At 42.4% G+C, this 19,623-nt stretch overlaps 2 protein-coding genes across 2 annotated transcripts in view; both read right to left on the reverse strand.

The window, feature by feature from the left end:
• The window catches only part of atrn (attractin), a 129,741-nt gene extending 115,717 nt beyond the window's left edge, over positions 1–14,024 (reverse strand). The window contains exons 1-4 of the mRNA XM_020604154.1: positions 13,513–14,024; positions 3,999–4,082; positions 1,772–1,885; positions 1,116–1,244 (exon numbers count right to left, since the gene is read on the reverse strand). Of these exons, the coding sequence (XP_020459810.1) occupies positions 1,116–1,244; positions 1,772–1,885; positions 3,999–4,082; positions 13,513–13,751 (566 nt within the window). The 5' untranslated portion in view covers positions 13,752–14,024. The remainder of the gene's footprint in view (positions 1–1,115; positions 1,245–1,771; positions 1,886–3,998; positions 4,083–13,512) is intronic.
• A 1,424-nt stretch (positions 14,025–15,448) lies between these two features.
• Positions 15,449–19,623, reverse strand: part of eif2ak3 (eukaryotic translation initiation factor 2-alpha kinase 3) — a 28,454-nt gene continuing 24,279 nt past the window's right edge. Inside the window, exon 18 of the mRNA XM_020604189.1 lies at positions 15,449–18,931. Within this exon, the coding sequence (XP_020459845.1) occupies positions 18,749–18,931 (183 nt within the window). The 3' untranslated portion in view covers positions 15,449–18,748. The remainder of the gene's footprint in view (positions 18,932–19,623) is intronic.

Raw genomic sequence — 19,623 nt, forward strand, 5'->3', positions numbered from 1 at the left:
GCTTTTCTTCTTTTGTCTCTCCTCTATCCACTCACCCCAACCGGTCGAGGCAGAAGGCCGCCCACCAAGAGCCGGGGTCTGTCGGAGGTTTCTTCCGTTAAAGGGAGTTTTTCCTCCCCACTGTCGCCAAGTGCTTGCTCAGGGGGATTTGTTGGGTTTTCCCTATGTAATAATATTGATAACAGTAAGGTCTAGACCTTACTTTGTAAAGTGTCCTGACATGACTTTTGTTGTGATTTGGCGCTATACAAATAAAATTTGATTTGATTTGATTTGATTTGACTTCTTTCCTGATTTTTGCCCATCTGAGCAGCCTGGTGTTGGATTTCACTTTAAATTTTCTTACCTAAAAATGTCCATTTAAATTTCTTAGAAAACTGATCACTGAGAACTTGAGAACCTTAAAAATTAAAAATAATGAAAATTTAGAGAGAAATTCAGACATATGGCTTATGAAGCAAAATTTGCCATTTCGTAGTAGCAACAGCAGTGGTCAAATATCCTACTTTACTTGTTTGTAAGATTTAAATTACTGCATTGTTTTCACATAGACAGCTGGTACTGAGTATGCTGACTGTAGCTGCCTTACCAACACGTGCCACGGTGTGCCCAAATAGTAGAAGATGATCCAACAAAAACATGCTGTAGACTGCACCCCAACGTGATCCTCTTATTTAAAATGCTGTCAACCAGTCATGCCAGCTGGCTGAATCAGGCAGAGAGTGACAGGATTTATGTGTCATCATGTGCTGAGAAAGGGGGTGAAGTGGGCCCTTCACCCAAATCCATCTCACCAGCAAGTGAAATGAATATGATTTGTACTGAGATTCTCATCTCAGGATCAACATATCTGTCACAGTGTAGATACTCCGATCGAATGACTGACACGATCATGAACACAGGTGACAGACACAAAAGCAACTGTAGAGGATTAGCAGCAAAATTTTAAAAGGCAAAGGAAAGTCCAGTGGTATTGTATCACCACATGGTATTCGTTTTGGCTGTTTTAATGATGAACATTCAATTAAAAACTCACATTAGCTCCATTTTTCCTTGGCTATTTTTTAAGATGCAGCCTGGTAACAAAAACCATTTTGATGTTGTGCTTCTCTCACCTGTAGGAAATGTTGAAGCCTGTCAGGTTGTAGGCAGCATCACTGAAGAAGTGCAGCAGGGCGTAGCCGGAGTGAGACACCACCTCAGGAACCGTCTCATTCCCGTAACGCTCAGGAACAATCAGCCCACTGCAGCAACAACAGAAAAGTCGACCTTAATTGTCATTTATCAGCCTTTATTTGCTTATGTAAAAATGCAAAGCTTCAATGATGCAATGGTGAGCTTTCAGATCACATGAACCGAGTTAAGTTTCTGAGGCTTTCCTGCCAAAAAGTAAGTGGAAACTTCTGAGGGAGAGAATTAGATACTCAAACCAAAGTTTTGCATTAATATTTGAATAGAAAAAAGAAAGCGAGAGCATAAACCTGTTTCTTTATTGCAACACAGAACAGCACGGTCACATGACAAAACATGGAACATGGACACACGACATGTACAGGAGAATGGAGGGACGTTTTGAGTCTGGTAATAAACACAAAAAAGAGAGGGGGAGTAAAGAATGAGTGAGAGAGAAAAGGGACAAAGAAACAGAGGCAGAGGAGAAAAAAAACTTAATCAAATAAATAAGACTCCTCCTGAGACAATCCAGCCCACACCTCGGCTTCCTGTAGACCTTCATCAAACCAACCAACAGCCAAATCCACAGCAGACATACCTGAAAGCAGCGAGGAGCGGGGCATAAATGGAATCTCCATCATACACATAAAGGTGGTCCCAGCTGCACTCGGTGGCGAAGTGGTTGAACCGTAATCGGAGTATGGTGTTGGGCCTGAAAAACGCACAGAGGAAGACCATGAGAATGTCTGTCTGGGTCTGAGGTTGCTTTACCCTAAGAGTTGCACCTTTAAAAGTCCTCTTATGTCATCATATCAAACAGTTTTGGATTTTAATACACTTGTAAAAATGTCACTGTGGGTTAGTGACTGTAAACTGATGTTAGTCTTAAAATCACTTTACAACTTATTAACATCAACGGTCAAGGAGAAAAACTATTTCTAATAAATCCACTTGGTTTTTAAAATGCAACACCCAAACACACTTTGAACTGCCTTTGTGTATGAAAATGTACTTTATAAATAAACTTGCCTTGCCTTACATGAGCAGTATAAATGGGATGTTATGACCATAAAAGGAGGATAATTAACCAAATTATATGGTTGGAACATTCACCACCTGCAACAAAGTTTTATATCCATTTGTGTGGTGGCAGGTTCCCACTTTGGCTCTCTATGTTTGCGTGAAATCACAAAATAAATGACCAAAGAAAATGGAAATGAGTCAGATATTCATCTAAATATGTTTTAATCCCCTGTGTTTTGTGCCAAATGTACAGCAAAGTAAATACCAGATGTTTAAGTTGTAATGCACTTTAAACAAGAATCCACTTTGAAAATGATTAAACCATCTTCAATGGATGAGTTTTTTTTACAGCAAAGGGCAGCAAAAAAAAAAAAAAAAAAGGAAAGACAAGCTTGTTTAATCACTTTCTAATTGCAGACATTCATGAACTTCTTAAAACTGCCTCAGCTCTGGCCAAGGTTGCAAAATGAAATCATTCAAAAGAGGAGGGAGGAAAGACAAAGGCCCATTTAGAGCATGTACGATGAGGGCACAAGATGTGCATGAAATGTTATGAATGGTCACATTTTTCTCCTCAAATTTATTTTTTAAAGGGAAGCAGTGACTCACTCCTTCTGTGCCTGGCAGCCAAATAAAGTGAGGAACAGCAGCAGCCCCGGGGTTCGATTAGCAGACTCGTGACTGCTAAATAATGAATCAAAAGTAAAGACTCACTGAGGGAAACATAACAAAAAAAACAAAAAAAAAAAAAACAACCTCATTCTACTTTAGGAATACCACCGAGGTCCATTTGAGAGTGGCAGAAAGACGCATAGCATTCTTCTAGTGATTTTATGCCTGGGGATTATGAAGCCCCCCTTTAAAGTATTCTGTCATTTTGATACATACAGTGCACGTGCCACTGCATTAACCTCCTGCTAAAAATGAGCCAAGGTCTAAAGACAGCATATAAATGTGCCATTAGTATGTAATGAAAGCAGAAGGTGAAGGTTGGGGGTTAGAGAGGCCGTCCAGGAATAAGAAGGGCAGAAGTTCAAAACCTTGCCACAAAGACACTTAGGCTGAAGTGAACAAAAGTGTGTGACCTCCTGAGAGGGCATGGTTAATCCCCATCACTGACAATGCTGGCTACAAGCCTAAAGTGAAAATGTAATCAAAGAGTTTAAGGTTTGGAAAAGCTGGCAGCCAGAAAAATTAAGAATCTTCGCTCTAAATCGATACTCTCTGGTGTGTTTATGCTGACTGCAATGATAGAGGAGGAGTATTGAATCTCTGGTAGTTACTTTGCCATTAATTTTCATCCATCATTTTCTGGACACTGTACATTGCCAGTGTAGACTGTGCTCCAAACAGTCATTATGAGCACTCCTGAAATACTGAGTTGCAGCTTCAGGTTTCTCAATCCATCTTCCAATGGTCTCAAGGTTTCAGGAACCCTTCCTTAGCCTTTTATCTTAATGGCTCAAGCTGATTCAGTGGATGAGATCAATAAGAGAGCATTAGTTTTATGTGGTGTGTCTTCAGGACACTTAAGAGTACAGATGTGCAGGCTTTTTTGCCCAGGACGGTATCAGCAGCAAAGATGTTTGAAAACTGGATTTGAAATGAAATTAGATGAGAGAGAGAGAGAGAGACTGAATCACTATTTATAATGTGCTCTGTGCTATTTAAACTGTACCATACTACTGCTTTAACATTTTCTGAACTAATTGAGGAATTCAGTCGGTGTCATAAAGATTTTCAGCTCTTGAACTGTTGCAGAGTCCTGTCCTGATCTGGTGTTTGACCTGCATTGCACTTACTGTCCTTCAATGAGCCACGTGCACTTGGTCTTGTACTTATAGTTTCCTGGTCCATCTGTCAGATAACCAGAGGGCCCTGTCAACCTGAAAGAAAGCACAGAGGAGGAAAAAAACAAAACACAAGGTTACAGATGAAGATCCATCCCTCCATTATCTACCACTTATTCCTGAATAGGGTTGCGGGGTGCTAGAATCAATCCCAGCCGACACTGAGCGAGAGGCAGGGTCCACCCTGGACAGGTCACCAGTTTATCACAGGGCTGACATGTAGATAAACAACCACACACACACACTCACACTCACTCCTATGGGCTATTTAGAGCCGTCAGTCATCCTAAGCTGCATGTCTTTGGTCTGTGGGAGGAAGCCGGAGCACCCGGAGAGAACCCACGCAGGCACAGGGAGAACATGCAGACTCCACACAGAAAGACCCCGGGTCGGCCAGAGCTCGAACCCTTCTTGCTGTGAGTCGACAGCGCTACCCACCACAAAGCTGTGCCGCCCACAGATGAAGATGCGGCATTTTACTCTAGACAAGCTGAAATCCTGGAAACTGTGTCCTCTTCTCCGAGTCTGGCAGCAGAAGGAACTGATAGCACCACTGGATCTTCTACAGCAGAGATTACTAAGCTTATTACTGCTTTTCGCAACAACTTTCAATATGCGTCCTGATTTAAACCCAAGATAAAAAGCTAAATAGCTGCATATGAAATTCATCCCCATCAACAGCTTTGATTTCTCAAACTGCTAAAGTGAAAATCAACTTCATTCCATTCTAAACTATTCAATGAAATGATTTATTTCTACGTTACTATGCAGAATCAGGTTGCAAAATGCGTCACAAAAACAAGATGGCAGCGCCTGCAGTCACACATTTTGTCTCCTAGTCTAGTCTTGGCCTAGTCTTTACCTAAATCTTAAAAAATTGATTAAAAGATTCAGGTTATAGCTGTAATTTCTAAGAATGTTCTGAAGTGGCACCACAAAAAAAAGACTACACATAATATTGTTACATAAGAGCCAGTCAGCAGAGCAGAGAGAGTACAGATAAGCACCATCTCATTTTTTATTACTACATTGTCAGTGGTTGAGCAAGGTGCAAACAGGACAGTTCAGATCGTGAGAATGATTAAACCTCTACAGCAAATTGTTACCTATGGCCGACACCACGACGGGCGGCTGCAAACACTCTAATAGTACAGTACAATGCCCAGCCTGTTATCACTTGCAGCTTGATGACACAGCAGCAGAGAGGAGCTGAATTACACAGGGGGCACTTAGATGTAGTCAGAGATTGTATCATTACTGATGTAGGTCTCAGGGTGCAATGACTCTGCTAACACACCCAGTCACAGCCTTGTTCCAAAACAGTCACTCGGCAGCGTTTCACACTGAAGTCTACTGTGAAAGCTGCAGAAAGCACGCTCCTCCCCTCGTCAGCTCCAGGAACCAGTTAAAGATTTCTGCATAGTGAAAACAACAAGAACCTAAAGTAAGGCTTTTGTCAAAGTATTAAATTGTCTCAACTTAGTATGGATGACCAATTCTGGTCCCAGGTCAAGACCAGGGCGTTATTCTTTCACAAATGAAAAGGGTTTTTTTTTGTTTTTTTTAACTGCTACAATCTATACATAGGACTTTTACAAAGACCCCTGTTGTGTGTTGGAAATTAAGTTTTTGTGAATAAACAAGTATAATAAACAAGAAAATAACAAGTATGTTGCAACTTCCTGTTATTGAAGCTTGTTCCCATGGCTGCGAGGCGCAGGGCAGAAGCCCCAGCTGCGTGGGCCTCAAGGTCCAAGGCCGAGGGTGTTGTTAGGTTAACAACAACTTTACAGGCCAAACATATGACATGACACTGCAACACTCTTGTTCTACCTCAGCAGCTTTTGCAAAGAAAGGTTTATCAGCTCAGCCTAGCAGAGCAGATCATTTCTCCCCTGACCTTCCACACTGACACACCAGGCTCCGCTGAACACTGCTGGCTCACTGTTTGTACTGCTAAGTGTTTTAAGGGAGCAGTTTCACCCAGATTTTTACATGCCAGGTGTCAACAGTTGCCCAGTGAGTACACTAACGCTGTAATTCCAGATCTCTCAGTGTTAATACAGCCGGGGCTTGGAGGCGCACTAAGCTCTCCCAGACAGCAGAACAACAGCGCTCCCTCAGAAGCCGAGAGGCTCTCCTGAACCGACGCACCACGACCCCCTGAAGCATCTCAAACTGCTGCCTGTTCAGGCCTTTTAGTAGCACCAAGCATACTGTGCTATTAGTGCTACTACTACTGCTGCTACTACTAACAAGAGTGACAAGTAACAAGAGACAAGAGTGATGACCCAAACATCGTTATATGAACCTAGAATTTGTGCTTTTTAATCGGTGTCACCACTAACACAATAATTAAAGGGTTGGTTACCCCAAATCATGCACAGATGGGCTGTAGGAAGAGCAGCTGTTGTTGAACTAGCAACAAATTGTGTGCAAACAGCCAAACAGTTACAAAAACGCTGTCTATTTTATTTTCAAACACTATGTTTTAATTGTGTGGTTACAGGGAGATCCCCGCCTGCAAATGGGTTTATTTTCAAACCATAGTAAAACTATTGAAAAGAATACATTTCTTCAAAGTTGGTCAATAAATCTGTAAGTGTAAGGTGTGCCATACGGCAAACTTTATGTGATTTATAGTCAATGAAAATTAGAGGACTCTTGGGCAAATCGGTCCATTTCTGAGTCCTATGTTTTACTACACTTTTGAAATAAAGACTATGTTAAACAGAAGGCGCAGAAGAAGGATAATCCTGCTGGCCAGGTGCCTGTCATTAGATGCACATTTATATGAGCATAGCCTGACATTTGCAGTGATATCAACACCAGCTCCTTCTCATGCAAACAGTATCCCTGCAGCAGAGCCAAGTGGTCTGAAAATGGTAAAGTGGTGCAGCATGAGAGCAGAGCAAACACGATTCCTCATTCAAAGGCAACAACAGCCCTGTTCAGCAGCACAGGCTGGAGGGGAAAAGGCTACGCTCAGAGTGGAAACGCTGCAGAGGTAAAAGGCCCCCTCCCCCAGACTGTCTGGGCAGACATATAAAAGCTGCCGTTATGCGATTTTAAATCAATTAGGGGATATTTTGGGGGGAAATTACCTGTTTTTTGTTTCATCCCTTTGCAATTCAGAGTGGTGGCCGTCACACCATTTTGTGCATCAGTAGAAAGAAATTGACCCTGATGTCAAAATAATTTCTTGGGCATGCTGTGATGTCTGTAGCTCATTAGTCTGGACACATCAGGAGCAGCTCGTGTAAACCCTGAGGTCAAGTGTGGAACACTAAAGAGACATGTCCTGGAGCGAAGAGCCACCAGATGTTCAAAAATAAATAAGCTGCCCTCCCTTGTTCATGCTGCTCTTCCACAACAGTCAACCACTACACTGACATTACATGATAGAAGGCGCCTCAGCAGCAGCAGCCATGGGAGAGGAGAGCTGTGAGCTGAAAAATAGATCGGCAAAGGCTGTGCAGCCCAACATGCTCATGAAGCTACCAGTCAGGGATACTGTGTGATTAATATTTCATAAATTGTTAGATGTTGCAATTTTCCCAGAAACTGTGATTTCACACCTTCTGCACAAGTTACAGCTGCACCAAGACCAGTGTGTAACGTTCAAAAGCGTTCTTTGATCAGCGTTAAAATACATCACATCTGTCTGCTGAGAGCCTGCAGATCCGCCTCATCTGCACCAACACAACTCCCTTTGATACTGAACGTCACAGACATGTTGAGTGCAGTTTACAGATGCCACTCTTCAACATATCTGTGCTGATACTTGGATCTTTTAAACAGTTGTGTACAGGTATAAACAAAACCATCTCAGAAGGCGGCGCATCAGTCTGTGCAGGGGGCAGGCAGGCCGGCCGCTCGGCGGGGCCGTTAGCAAGGCGAGGTTAGCCTTCAAACAGGTTCCAGACAATGCTGAAGGATGGATGATGACTAATTCATACATTCAGAAAACTGTAAAGCTGTAAACCTGAAAAGCTAATATCAAACTAGTACAAAACAGTGTATCTGAGGAAAAGAGATGTTTAAAAGATTTACTGGCATGTGTGTAATTTCTGTTGAACTAGAATCCACATTAGAAATTGGGGGAGTCAGAGCTAGTGCCAGGATAGTGACATATGTCTGAGGGTTACATTGGCTTTACGTGGCCTGGACAAGGAATTCATTCACCCCTCCTTTCCACTGAATGAGACAAGTGGCTCAGAACCCTGATCCTACTAAAAACAAACTGAAGTCGGCAAAAAGCTCCATCTCATACTCATACTCATTACGAAGCACAGTCACGTGTCCAGAAGGACAACGCTGGCTTTTGTAGACATAACCACAGATCATGCACATCGGACAGAGACCAGCCTCATGAACATCAGGAGCTACAGGTACAGGCTACAGACTGCAGAGAACAAACATTTTTTTTTTTTTTACATCAATCTAGAAATTCCACCACTACCATTAGAGTCATTCTGCCAACGTGTTCCCCAGACAGCCTTCCTGAGGTGAAAAAGGAAGTTAAAACAAGTAGGTATTATAATATTATAATGACCAAGTGAACTGCTGCTTTCAAAATGAAACTGAAAGGTTGGCTCACCCAACTCATTTACCTATAGTGGTATCAGGTAGCTCCGTTTACTGTGCAGAGACTCTGAGACTCTGACCTGAGATATGTGTCTCCATTCCAGTTCAACAGAGGTGAATGAAATTTCATCTATGGCGTTCAATAGAGTGGGGGGGGATACCATGAACTATGTCCTGGCCAGTGGTCTGGGGCTTTAATAAACCAAACATAAGCTTCAAGTCCCTGGTATGAAGTCAAACAGCTTTGTCTTTGTTGCTTGTCATTCCCCCACCTCTCTATCCTCCTGCTTCCTGTTAACTCTCTCACCTCTTTAATAAATGCATAAAACACACTGACAAAATACTGTTTACTAGAGGAAACAAGAAAACTGCATTGTAAAAACTTCAACAGCACCATCTCTCTATAAACAGTGCAGCCTGGGAACTATTTTCTACCAAATAAATAGCTCCAATGCGGTCTGTGGATTGTCCCGAGTAACAGACACACTCTGGAAGGAGACAGTGCTGCTGGATCTTTTTAAATGTTCATGCTGTAATTTTTTTGATTCTGTGAGCATCACAAACAAGCCTCATTGTACTGGGGTGAAGGGAGAAGCCTCAGAAACAAAGGTCAAATCTTGACCAACGGAACCACGGCTGGAGAGAAACATTCGATTGCTTGTTTGTAATTTGGGTGAACAAAGAGTTAATGATGCACATAGGACATAGACTAGAAGTGTAACATGGAACACACAGTACAGACAGGTGACAAATGAAAAACTGTCTCCTCCAGGACGACAGTGCCCCCGTCCACAGGACATCAGGGGTCACTGAATAATTTGATGAGTATGAAGATGATGTGAATCAGACGCTGTGGCCTTCACAGTCACCAGGTCTCAGCCCAGGTGAACAGCTAGGGGAGATGTTGGAGCAGCGTCTCCACCACAATCATCATCATCACCACCTTGCCTCGGTGGCCCAGCACCTCTCACCTTTCCATGTGTCACCGGCCTGTAGGCCATTCCAGCCAACATCAATTTGATTGTTTTTATATGTTTTTCATACATTTGTCATATGATATAGGCTACAGCACATGTATCAAGACAATATTCAGATTATTATTGTGATGATGACTTCAACCATACTGCTGAGCCCTAAAGAGACAGACTTACTGAGATTCACAGGAACAAGTTACACACGTAGCTACATAGAACCAAGTTCAAAATATCCTAAGATCAAAAAGAAAATCTCCATGTTCTGCTATAAAGCAACTATAGTCCATTTGTGCCACCCCCACCCTCCTCTTCTTCATGTTGGTTTTGGCCCACATGGCAAGCTGGGACTCCATCTTGGCATGACCCTGCCACAGAAAGCTGCTTTTACCAGCATTCACCCCGCCTTGTATAGCAGCATTGTCTGTATGCTAAACACAGCCTCAGACCGCTGGCTCTCCCCGAAAGACTATCGTCCCTTTGACCGCGCTAACAAAACAACACAGGCCTGATTCCAGGCGTATCTGGGATCACACAGCTGTACGTTTACCACTCCACTTAATGGTCATTAGCCCGACAGGGAGACGTAGCAACGACAGCACTGAGGCACAGACATGCTAAGGCTTGAGGCAATAAGTTCAAGTGTTTATTTGTCATATGCACAGTTAGGAAACGTGTTTCCCTGTACAATGAAATTCTTACTTTGCTGTCCACATGAATGCCACAAAATACAAATGAAATATAAAGTAGACAGATAAGCAACACAAAATCTAAGGCACTTTAAGCAGCAACAAATGCAGCATTATACTGTAAATATTAACTGTGCTATCAGTGATGCTCAGGGTCAGACTCTCAGTCCTCCAGCAGACAAGCAGTGCCACAACCTCTCTAACAGCACTGTCACAGGAGAAAGACTCCACTTTTCTACACAGAATAAGTTTTAGAATAGAAACAAGACAACGAAGTGCTGGTCTGTGGCTGTAACAGTCGAAAGAGAAGACTAAATTTGACTTTAATAATCCCCACAGAGACATACATCCTCTGCATCTGGCCCAGTGGCCAGTGCTAAAGCAGTATTGAGAAACTACCTCACTCCAGCTTTATGGGCCAGTAACTTGGTCAGAGGAGACAGCAGGAGTATGCCTAATATGCATACCCAATATGCCATGGAAATACAGTGCCCATTATAAATAAAGAGCCTGAGGTAATTCTTTGAATTTTTGTCTGGCCAACAGACCAAGGATATTCAGTTTACAGTGATATGACAAACAGAGAGCAACACATCCTCACGTTTGATAGGCACCCATTTCTCCAAAGTGCAGAGCTGGAGTTTGTCTCTCATATTGCTACAAACCAAATCCCCTCTGGCTTTACAGCAGTTTTAAGACCAATTAAGCAACAGTAAGTTGACTCTGGGAACTTGTCACAGGTCTTTATTTTATAACAATTTAGTTATTCACCAATAGCAAAAATGATCACTTATAAGCATCAGTGCAACCCACTTGAACCCTAGACTTTCATGCTAACAATCCCATGTTACCCAGGAAGCAGCTGTGTGACAGAGAGTGAAGTGGAGCGCCGATAGTGACAAACCACAACAGATATGAGAGTGCAACGGACTTCTGGTTTTTAACCACGACCAGGACAAGTTAGTTCATAAAGAAAGAACTCAACCCTGCCACATGTAGCAGCCATTTAGCCTCCACTTCATCTGTCCAGATGCGCTCAGAAACCGACTGTGCTAATGTGTCAACAGTTCCAGCTTCACTTTACTGGGCCGAGACCGATTTCTGTGGACAAAAAAAATAAAAACATTCAGCCATGGCCTGGCCATAGGGCAAGCCCCAGTGGACACATTTTAGCTGCACAAACATGCTAGTTCACAGCAGAGTATCAGAGCTGAGCTAGCAGGTAGCAGAGATGAGGATGTTGAGGTGCTGAGCTAGCAGGTAGCAGAAATGAGGATGTTGAGGTTCTGTTTAGGAGGGACCAGGATGGACAGGATTAGGAATGAGCACATCAGAGGGACAGCTCAGGTCGGCTGTTTTGGGACAAGGTCAGAGAGGCCAGATTGAGATGGTTTGGACATGTGCAGAGGAGGGATAGTGGTTATACTGGTAGAAGGATGTTGGAGATGGAGCTGCCAGGCAAGAGGTCAAGAGGAAGGCCATCGAGGAGATATATGGATGTGCTAAAAGAGGACATGAAGTTAGTTGGGGCGAGAGTAGAGGATGCTGAGAACAGAGTTACTGTAGGTGGAAACAGATGATTCGCTGTGGCGACCCCTAACGGGAAGAAACATGCTAGTTCATCATATAGACCGACAAAGCTCTTCTTGATAAACAACTAAAAGGAAGGACAGCAGAAGTATAATTTTACTGTTGGAGAGCAAATCTGAGTCTACCAAGGAAAACATATTTGGGGGGAAAAGGGGTTTATTTCTAATTAAATGCATGTTTATGTCATGTGGGGGGAAGCACAAAAGGGCACAGTCATATGTAAACTGGAAAACTGTGTAATCCTCATTTTCTCTCCAGTCATGAGAACAAGATGTGTAGCACTAAGTGACTGAATATTAAAGCTAACATCTTGATGCCTTTTCGACTCCATTTGCCATTACACTGTATAGTATGCAGTGTTCCCCGTTTAAAATAGGGTGAGCACCCACACAAAAAGCCATAGATGTGGACAGAAAGGGGGCGAGTGAGAGCGGATGTGTTATTAGTTTTATCAAATGGTCAACTTCCTCCCACCTCTCAGATGTTTCACCGAGCTCGACCAGGACGATGGCTCCGCTGTAAAAACCGTGAGTGCACGTAAATGTCCTACACTGTCCCGTTATTGGTGGGTGACAGCTATCGGAACACTCAAGTGGGTCCGACACTTTGGTTTATAACTATTCTGACACCTGTATAGCAAAGAGTCAGGAAGCCAGACAGTCTTACCTCCAGGCCTGACACAACAACAGTCTGAGCGCCTGTCAGCTCAGACCTCCAGCAGCTTCCACCTCGGTTGTTGCTTAGCAGAGGGGACACTGTCAACACTCCTCATGTATCCTCACAGATACTACCACCCAGTTCACCATGTGTCCCAGCATAGCATAAACAGAAATAAATACCTGGCTTGGTTGTAAGAAAGCACTGAAAGTGAGCGGGATAAGTACCAAATTGATTAGCTCAACTATGGATGGATAGGAACATACTTCTGATAATTACTTGAGTATTTTAGGCATCAGAATGCCAAACAGCTTTTTTTTTAAGTGCATTCTTGTCATCTGGGAACACTGCATTCTGGGAATTCTTCACTTTTGTTAATAACATCTTATCAACAGGACATTTAATTTAAAAAAATGACAGCATATAGACAAAGAAAACTGTTGTTAGGAGAAACTCTGCCATAGAAAAACGGTTCCTAGCTGACAGGTGAGCCTAGCTGAGAAGCACCTTAACATTCAGCGATGTGAATAAAACCTGGTGCTACTTAGTTTGGCCAGAACACTGTGAACATTTACTCAGAACACCCGAGTAAATGAATGACAAGACGGAGACACTAGTGAGGATTAAAGGCTACCGAGGCCTCATAATGGCCAGGTGTAAGCCACACAGCCTCCACCTTAGCATTATCATCCCAATCACATACACTACTCAGTATCTTTACAAACGCGTATTTGATCCAGGACAACTGTGCCTTTGTGGCAATGTTATCGTCAGCATTAGTAGTAGGCCTACTAGTAATAGCAGGACACCTGCATCTTTAAAGACAGGTGTGCAGGGCTCCCCATCTCTTCACTAGCAATGTGGGCTCCGCATTAGCACAGATTTGACACAGAGTAGAGCAAACTCAGGCAGCATTCACACCATGTCTCAGTAATAAAAAGCAGCTTTATTCTGCCCGTGTGTTCAGTGTACCTGAATCGCCCTCCGCAGTGCTGGCACTGGTCCCCAACCCAGCCAGGGAAGCACACACAGTTCCCAGTAGCGCTGTTGCATTGCCCGTTCATACACGGTTTGTCGCATTCCTTCGCCTCGGTGAAGCCGGGCAGCCCAGACAGCAACACAATAACCGAGAGTAAGAGCGCGGTTGTCAGCATCAGCAGGCTCCGGCCCTGGCCAGAGCCCGAGCAGGCCCACCGCGTCGCCCCGTACATTCTCTCACAAAAGATGGCTCCTTGAAACAGCCGTTCTGCTGTTTCGGAAATAGTGACACAACGAAGCTGCCCGCTGAAGTGGTTCCGTTTATCGGACCAAGGGTACTGTTTCCCTGTAGGAGGCGTTTAGTGTCTTCTTCGAGGCTGGTCTTCACTGGTTGGTACCTTTACATCTTTCCAGCGGTCCTGTTTCCCAGCGAAGCACCAAGCTGCATATTGACATCCAGAAGTGACGTTGTGTCAACGGAAATGCGCACCCGAGGGCAGGCGAAGAGCGCAGTAGTTAAAACTTTTATTTTGAAAATAAAGAGCGGAAATTCCGCCCATTTAATAGCTAGCTGTTAGCTCATTTGTTAGCTTCTTTGCTATAATACTTTCTTATAAATGTTTTGCTATGGTTTATTCTGTAAAGAAGATACATGACACTGGGATTATATAGCAATTTAAGATAACAGTATATGTACAATGTGGCTATTTTAAACCCTTGCTATATTAAAAAAAGATAGTATCAAAATACATCTCCCATAATGCTTTGACGGGGAACATGTTTGTGTAACTCATTTGAGCAGTAGCCGTTGAATAATAACAAAATAAGTGTTAAGAGTGAAAATTCATTGCTGACCTTAGAAAATGTTGATTAAATAATCATAACTAAAATGGACTTACCAACTTTTCCTGGAGCTTCTGCATCTTCTCGTGGTCTTCATCAGTGACAGGCACAATGCTTTCATTAATAATTTGTCAATTTCATAACAACTGAATAAACTATATCTGGATTATAAAAAGAAACATGGAAAATTGTGCATTTTGAGTTATGATAAGATTAAGAATTTGTCAACAAAAACGGCTCATCTAGAAACAGGAATATTGTGTAAATTTTCTACTTTGGAATATCAAGTAAATGTGGTCTCTTTTAATAATATAGCTTCTGCATACCTATGGAACACACACAGGGGATTTCATTTATTTTTTCCCTAATAAGACTTTTTCTCAGAGCTCTGTAGATGTGCACACAGACTGCATGGCTGACATGGAGAGCAGTTACCTCACATAATTCACAGCATACGTATGTCTTCCACTTTCAACACAAGCAGAAATCTAACCAGCCATAATAACTACCATCACGTGGGTGGATGGCCTTTAATTAATGTCATGCATTTACATAGATAACATTTATGCTTTCCTCCACTGAATTATACAAGGCTGCTCTGCCGTGGGGAAAAAAAATTCTGTATGTCTACGTTAAAGTGAAATACTGTACATGTGTATTGTTCAAAATAATACAGCATGGTATTGTTGCACTCATTTATAACATTACAAAATATTCCCATACTATCCCTATAAAGTCTTCTGGTCCATCTCTAGTCTAATGTTAAATCTTTTCCATATTACTGTTGTACTTCATTTTCATTTTGTCACCTTTAATTTCTTTCTCAATTCAGTATCAGGGTCACACATTTATAAAAATACATGATTCACTCAGGCTGTGTGTATACTGGTATCTCATACACATACAGTAATTGTAATTAGCACAAAATCAAGATTAATTATTTTTTTAAAAATTGTTTAACTGAAGCATTAGTTAGTTTGTTTGTTGTTTTAACTCTTTGGTGGCTGTTTGCCTAACAATTTCCAAAAGACCCAGCAGCCCAAAACCAACCCAGAAACTACACAGCAAGGACACAAAACTGTACAAATGGTATAGAACAGTTTATTAAATTTAGACTTGTAAGAAGTCATCATATTCCAATGCGCTCATGGCATGAAGCACATTTATAATAACACCAACCCAAAAAGGATTGATCACGGCCTCAAAACATAAATAAAGCAAATAAACATATTTACAATTCAACATGGACAGAATGGGGTTTGTGCACAAGAACACGCAACTACATGTCCAGATACAGGGATCAGAGACTGAGATGAGTGATGTGATTTTTCAGTTTAACTACAGCATTAGTGGAAGGCGAATAAACAATCCAACAAAGCATGAAAAACCTAATGTATAATCACATTTTCTTGGTTTGGGTGAAAAAAGAAAAACGTGTAGAACCTGTGATAATACACTATTGTCAATAATGCTGTTTTCAGTTTAATGGTCTTGGATGACAAACTGTTTTCTACTTCATGTTGTGGCAGTTTCCTTCTTGCTTATTGTAAACTGTTCACATACAAGTCTTCATTTCACAATTCATCCATGAACTGATTTCAATCAAATTAAGGACAAATCATTTAAGATAATTTTGTGGGAAAGATGGATCTTCCTTGGATTAATTATTAAATTCTACAAAAGTTCTGTCCAGTCTGTTTTTGTCAGTGAAGACCATAAGTAACAATACCTCCATGCTGTTATTTTTTGTCATAATGGAACCAACCTCTCCACAAGCCTCCTTTATCACAGTGGGAGTACAGTCCATTTTAAACTCTGAAGAGAGAAATGATCATTTAACAAGAACGACTCCTTCTGTGGGATGAGTGGATGGTTGAATGATCAGTTTGACTTCCTGCATCAGACACATGGTCGAGATTATACATTAATTAAAAACCCTGCAGAATAATTTAAAAACTGCCCTTATTAAAACAAAGAGAGAGAGAGAGAGAGAACATTCTTAGAAAAGTACAATCATTGAAAGCACATTACAGATAGCAGTTTGAGTGTGTGTAATTACAGACAGGCCGTGTGACTCTCCCAGCACTTCGTATGTACATAAAACAAGGCTTATTGTGGATCACATTACCAGTATCACAGTGGTCACCAACTAAAATTCCAGGAGGTCCAGTCACTCATTACTAATTAGAGGATCTGACAAGCATCCCATATATATGTCACATGAAGTGAATATATTAGAATCACCAATCGACCGAAGCTGCATCTCTGGAGCACCCGGAGAGAACCCACGCAAGCACGGGGAGAACATGCAAACTTCCCACAGAAAGGCCGCAAACTTGGAACCTTTTCACTTTGAGGCAACAGCGCTAACCACCGCGCCGCCGTGCTGCCCCTGTATACATGTATTCATGTATATACTTCTACAGTTGATGGGGCAGACTCAGAGCAAGATGCTAACCTGGCTAAGTCTGCAGAAAATAAATATAATAAAGTCTTTGTTAACACTAACATTTCTGAGTTGGTTGGTTTCTCCCAGTCGCTGCAGACCCGCTCGTACTGACTGCTCACACCCAAGCAGCAACTGAAGGACATGCACAGCTCTGCTGAGCTGGCCCACTCTGTGGCTGTTAAAAAAAAAATTCTCATCAAAATAAGACTTATTATTATTTTACTGTGAAACACTTCAGTCCAGACAGAAACCTCTCTGGGTCCAGATCTGGACTGGAGTCCACCAGTTGGTGACCACTGCAGTATCAGGTCCAGGTCCTCAGTAGGCAACCTAGAGGGGATAAAACAGCATCGCCTTCTTCACTAAATGCTATGGTCCTGCACCTTGGGAGAGCTGCAGACCTCAGTATCGAGTGCTTCACTGGGAAAACCAGCTGGAGGGGTTGGAGCACAGTAGCACAATTGCAAAAAATGTGCAGTGAGTTATGAGCTAAAGAAACGTACACTCAACTGACTTTCAAATGGCACTCTGGTTCTCCTTGGGTGCTAAAGCAAGGCAAACCCCTCCACTCGGTACCCCACATATGTGAAAACAAACACTGAGAATCATTTCAAACAGCTATAAAGAGGTGACCACCGTCATCTGTCTCTGGAGGTCACACTGTAATATTCGATAACAGTTAATAGCAGAGATCGTCTCCTCCTTGTTCCCTCTCCCACAGTATATGACACTATCTTACAGTTGTCCAAGGAAAAATTCATTTACAAGCAATGGTGCATTACAATATATACAGGGTTAATCAAATTTATCTTGTGCATCAATAAAGAAAAAAAGATATAAACCGGTTTCTCCCTTAAATTATGTACAAAGAGCAAAGATGAGGTGTTGGTGAATGACTAAGCACCTCAGAGTCATTTTGTAAATTTACACACAGAAAAACTGCATCCAAGTACTGGCTTTAAGACAACTAATTCCCACTCACCCTTCACTTCTTTATCAGGTACATGCAACGACATGAGCCGGAGGCTCTGCATCCATCCAGAGGGGGCTGCTGGCCCCTTTCTAAAGGCAAATCATATCTGATGAAGTAGATTCATAAATTCTTCTCTACGCAATACAGCAACTTTTCCCATTAAAAAACACATAGGAAAAAAAGATGTTCTTTTTTTTTGGTCTCCCAAATCAGGCATATTGGGTGTTAGGACACCGGTTAGTGCTCGTACCAGTGATTAGTACTGGTCACTAGTAGATAGGATGATCAAGCATCAAAGGCCTCTTTGGAGTGTCCTCTTGGATTTGATACCTGAGGTGCATTGTGGGTGAGTGAACACTGGCTGAATGTTGGGAGCAAGCAGCGTGTTGTGGCCAGAGCAGGATCGAATCACACCTCAAATAGTTCTGAGCTGTCAACCGTCTCACAGTACCAGTCAGAGTCAGGACTCCAGCTGTTTAAGACAATCACAGATGAACATTTCAAAATCAATTAGGTACAACTGGCTGTGGATAATAGCTGAGTCTGCACTGAGCTGGCTGGCCGCAACAAATGCTGCCCATCTGGTGCTCAGAGCCACTTAAAATAACCACTAAGAATTATTTACAAGTGCCACTTGAGCCAAGTCTGGTCGTGAACATTACAGAACGGCTGTCACTTTTAAAATATCCTTTCACTGTGCGTGTGATTGTAATTGGGAACTTGGGCAGCATAATAGTGTGCGAATATGTAACGGAATGTCTATTTGGCATGGAGAGCAACTGTGCAGGAAGTGGTCCCACTGTTTTCACACCACAGAGACTAATTCCTGCACATTTGTCGTACCTGGCATGCCAAGTGATTCAGTGTGAGGCAGTGTGTGATGGCAGGGGCCGAAGTGTTTCTTTTGGGTGGCAGACCAGCATGGGGATGACAGGGAAACGGTAACATATTGTGTCATGGGATCTTCAGGAGGTGGACGTCTGGCGTGAGGGGCGGCCCATAGAGGAGGAGCTGTATGTGCGGGAGCGTTGCCTCACGGCCAGTCGACAAGGCAGCTCCAACTCCTGGAAGAGGGGAATCCCTGTGATCTCGACTGCCTCAGGACGCTCATTGGGGCTCAGTGACAGCATGCTGCGCACCATACTCAGCTATGCACAGAGAAAAAAAACACAGTAGTCTGTCATTCTACAGTAAAGCCACTAACATTATCAGATCTGCTTTACTTCAAACTCATGCAACACAGCAGGACCAGTGTTAGTCTAAACTCTAAAGGGAATTACATACCCAGCTCTTATAATAGAAGAATTTATTAGCACACACACAGATATGCTACACATAGGAGGCACAGAACAGCACACAGCTAAGGAAATAGGATACCGTACTTTCTGGACTATAAGCCGCTACTTTTGTCGCTTCATGCAGACACCCTCATCATGGACAACACATGACGAAATGCATATGATGCTGCTTCAAGTTACAGGCGACTGATCTGGCTGTCGAAATATCTCATGTTACAATGTGGACACCTGCAGCTATGTACAACATGTTTTGCATTTAGTGGGTGCAGCTTATAGTCCGGAAATCACGGTACTGAAATAACAAGGTGAGGGGATTTCCAGTGTTGGAGTATTCTTTAAATTCTATATTTTATTTAATTTGAACATATGGGTCATTTGATTCTAATGAGGATATGGATACAAACCATGTTGATACAACAGTCTCAGATATTATATTTAACCTTGTATTCTGTTGGTTTGAAAGCTACCTCCTTATTGGACTGACTCACCTAGTGGACTTTATTGATGACAGACTACAGTATGAGATCACTCTCTCACAAATC

This window comes from Monopterus albus, unplaced genomic scaffold, assembly GCF_001952655.1.
Source record: "Monopterus albus unplaced genomic scaffold, M_albus_1.0 scaffold64.1, whole genome shotgun sequence".
Classification (NCBI taxonomy): domain Eukaryota; kingdom Metazoa; phylum Chordata; class Actinopteri; order Synbranchiformes; family Synbranchidae; genus Monopterus; species Monopterus albus.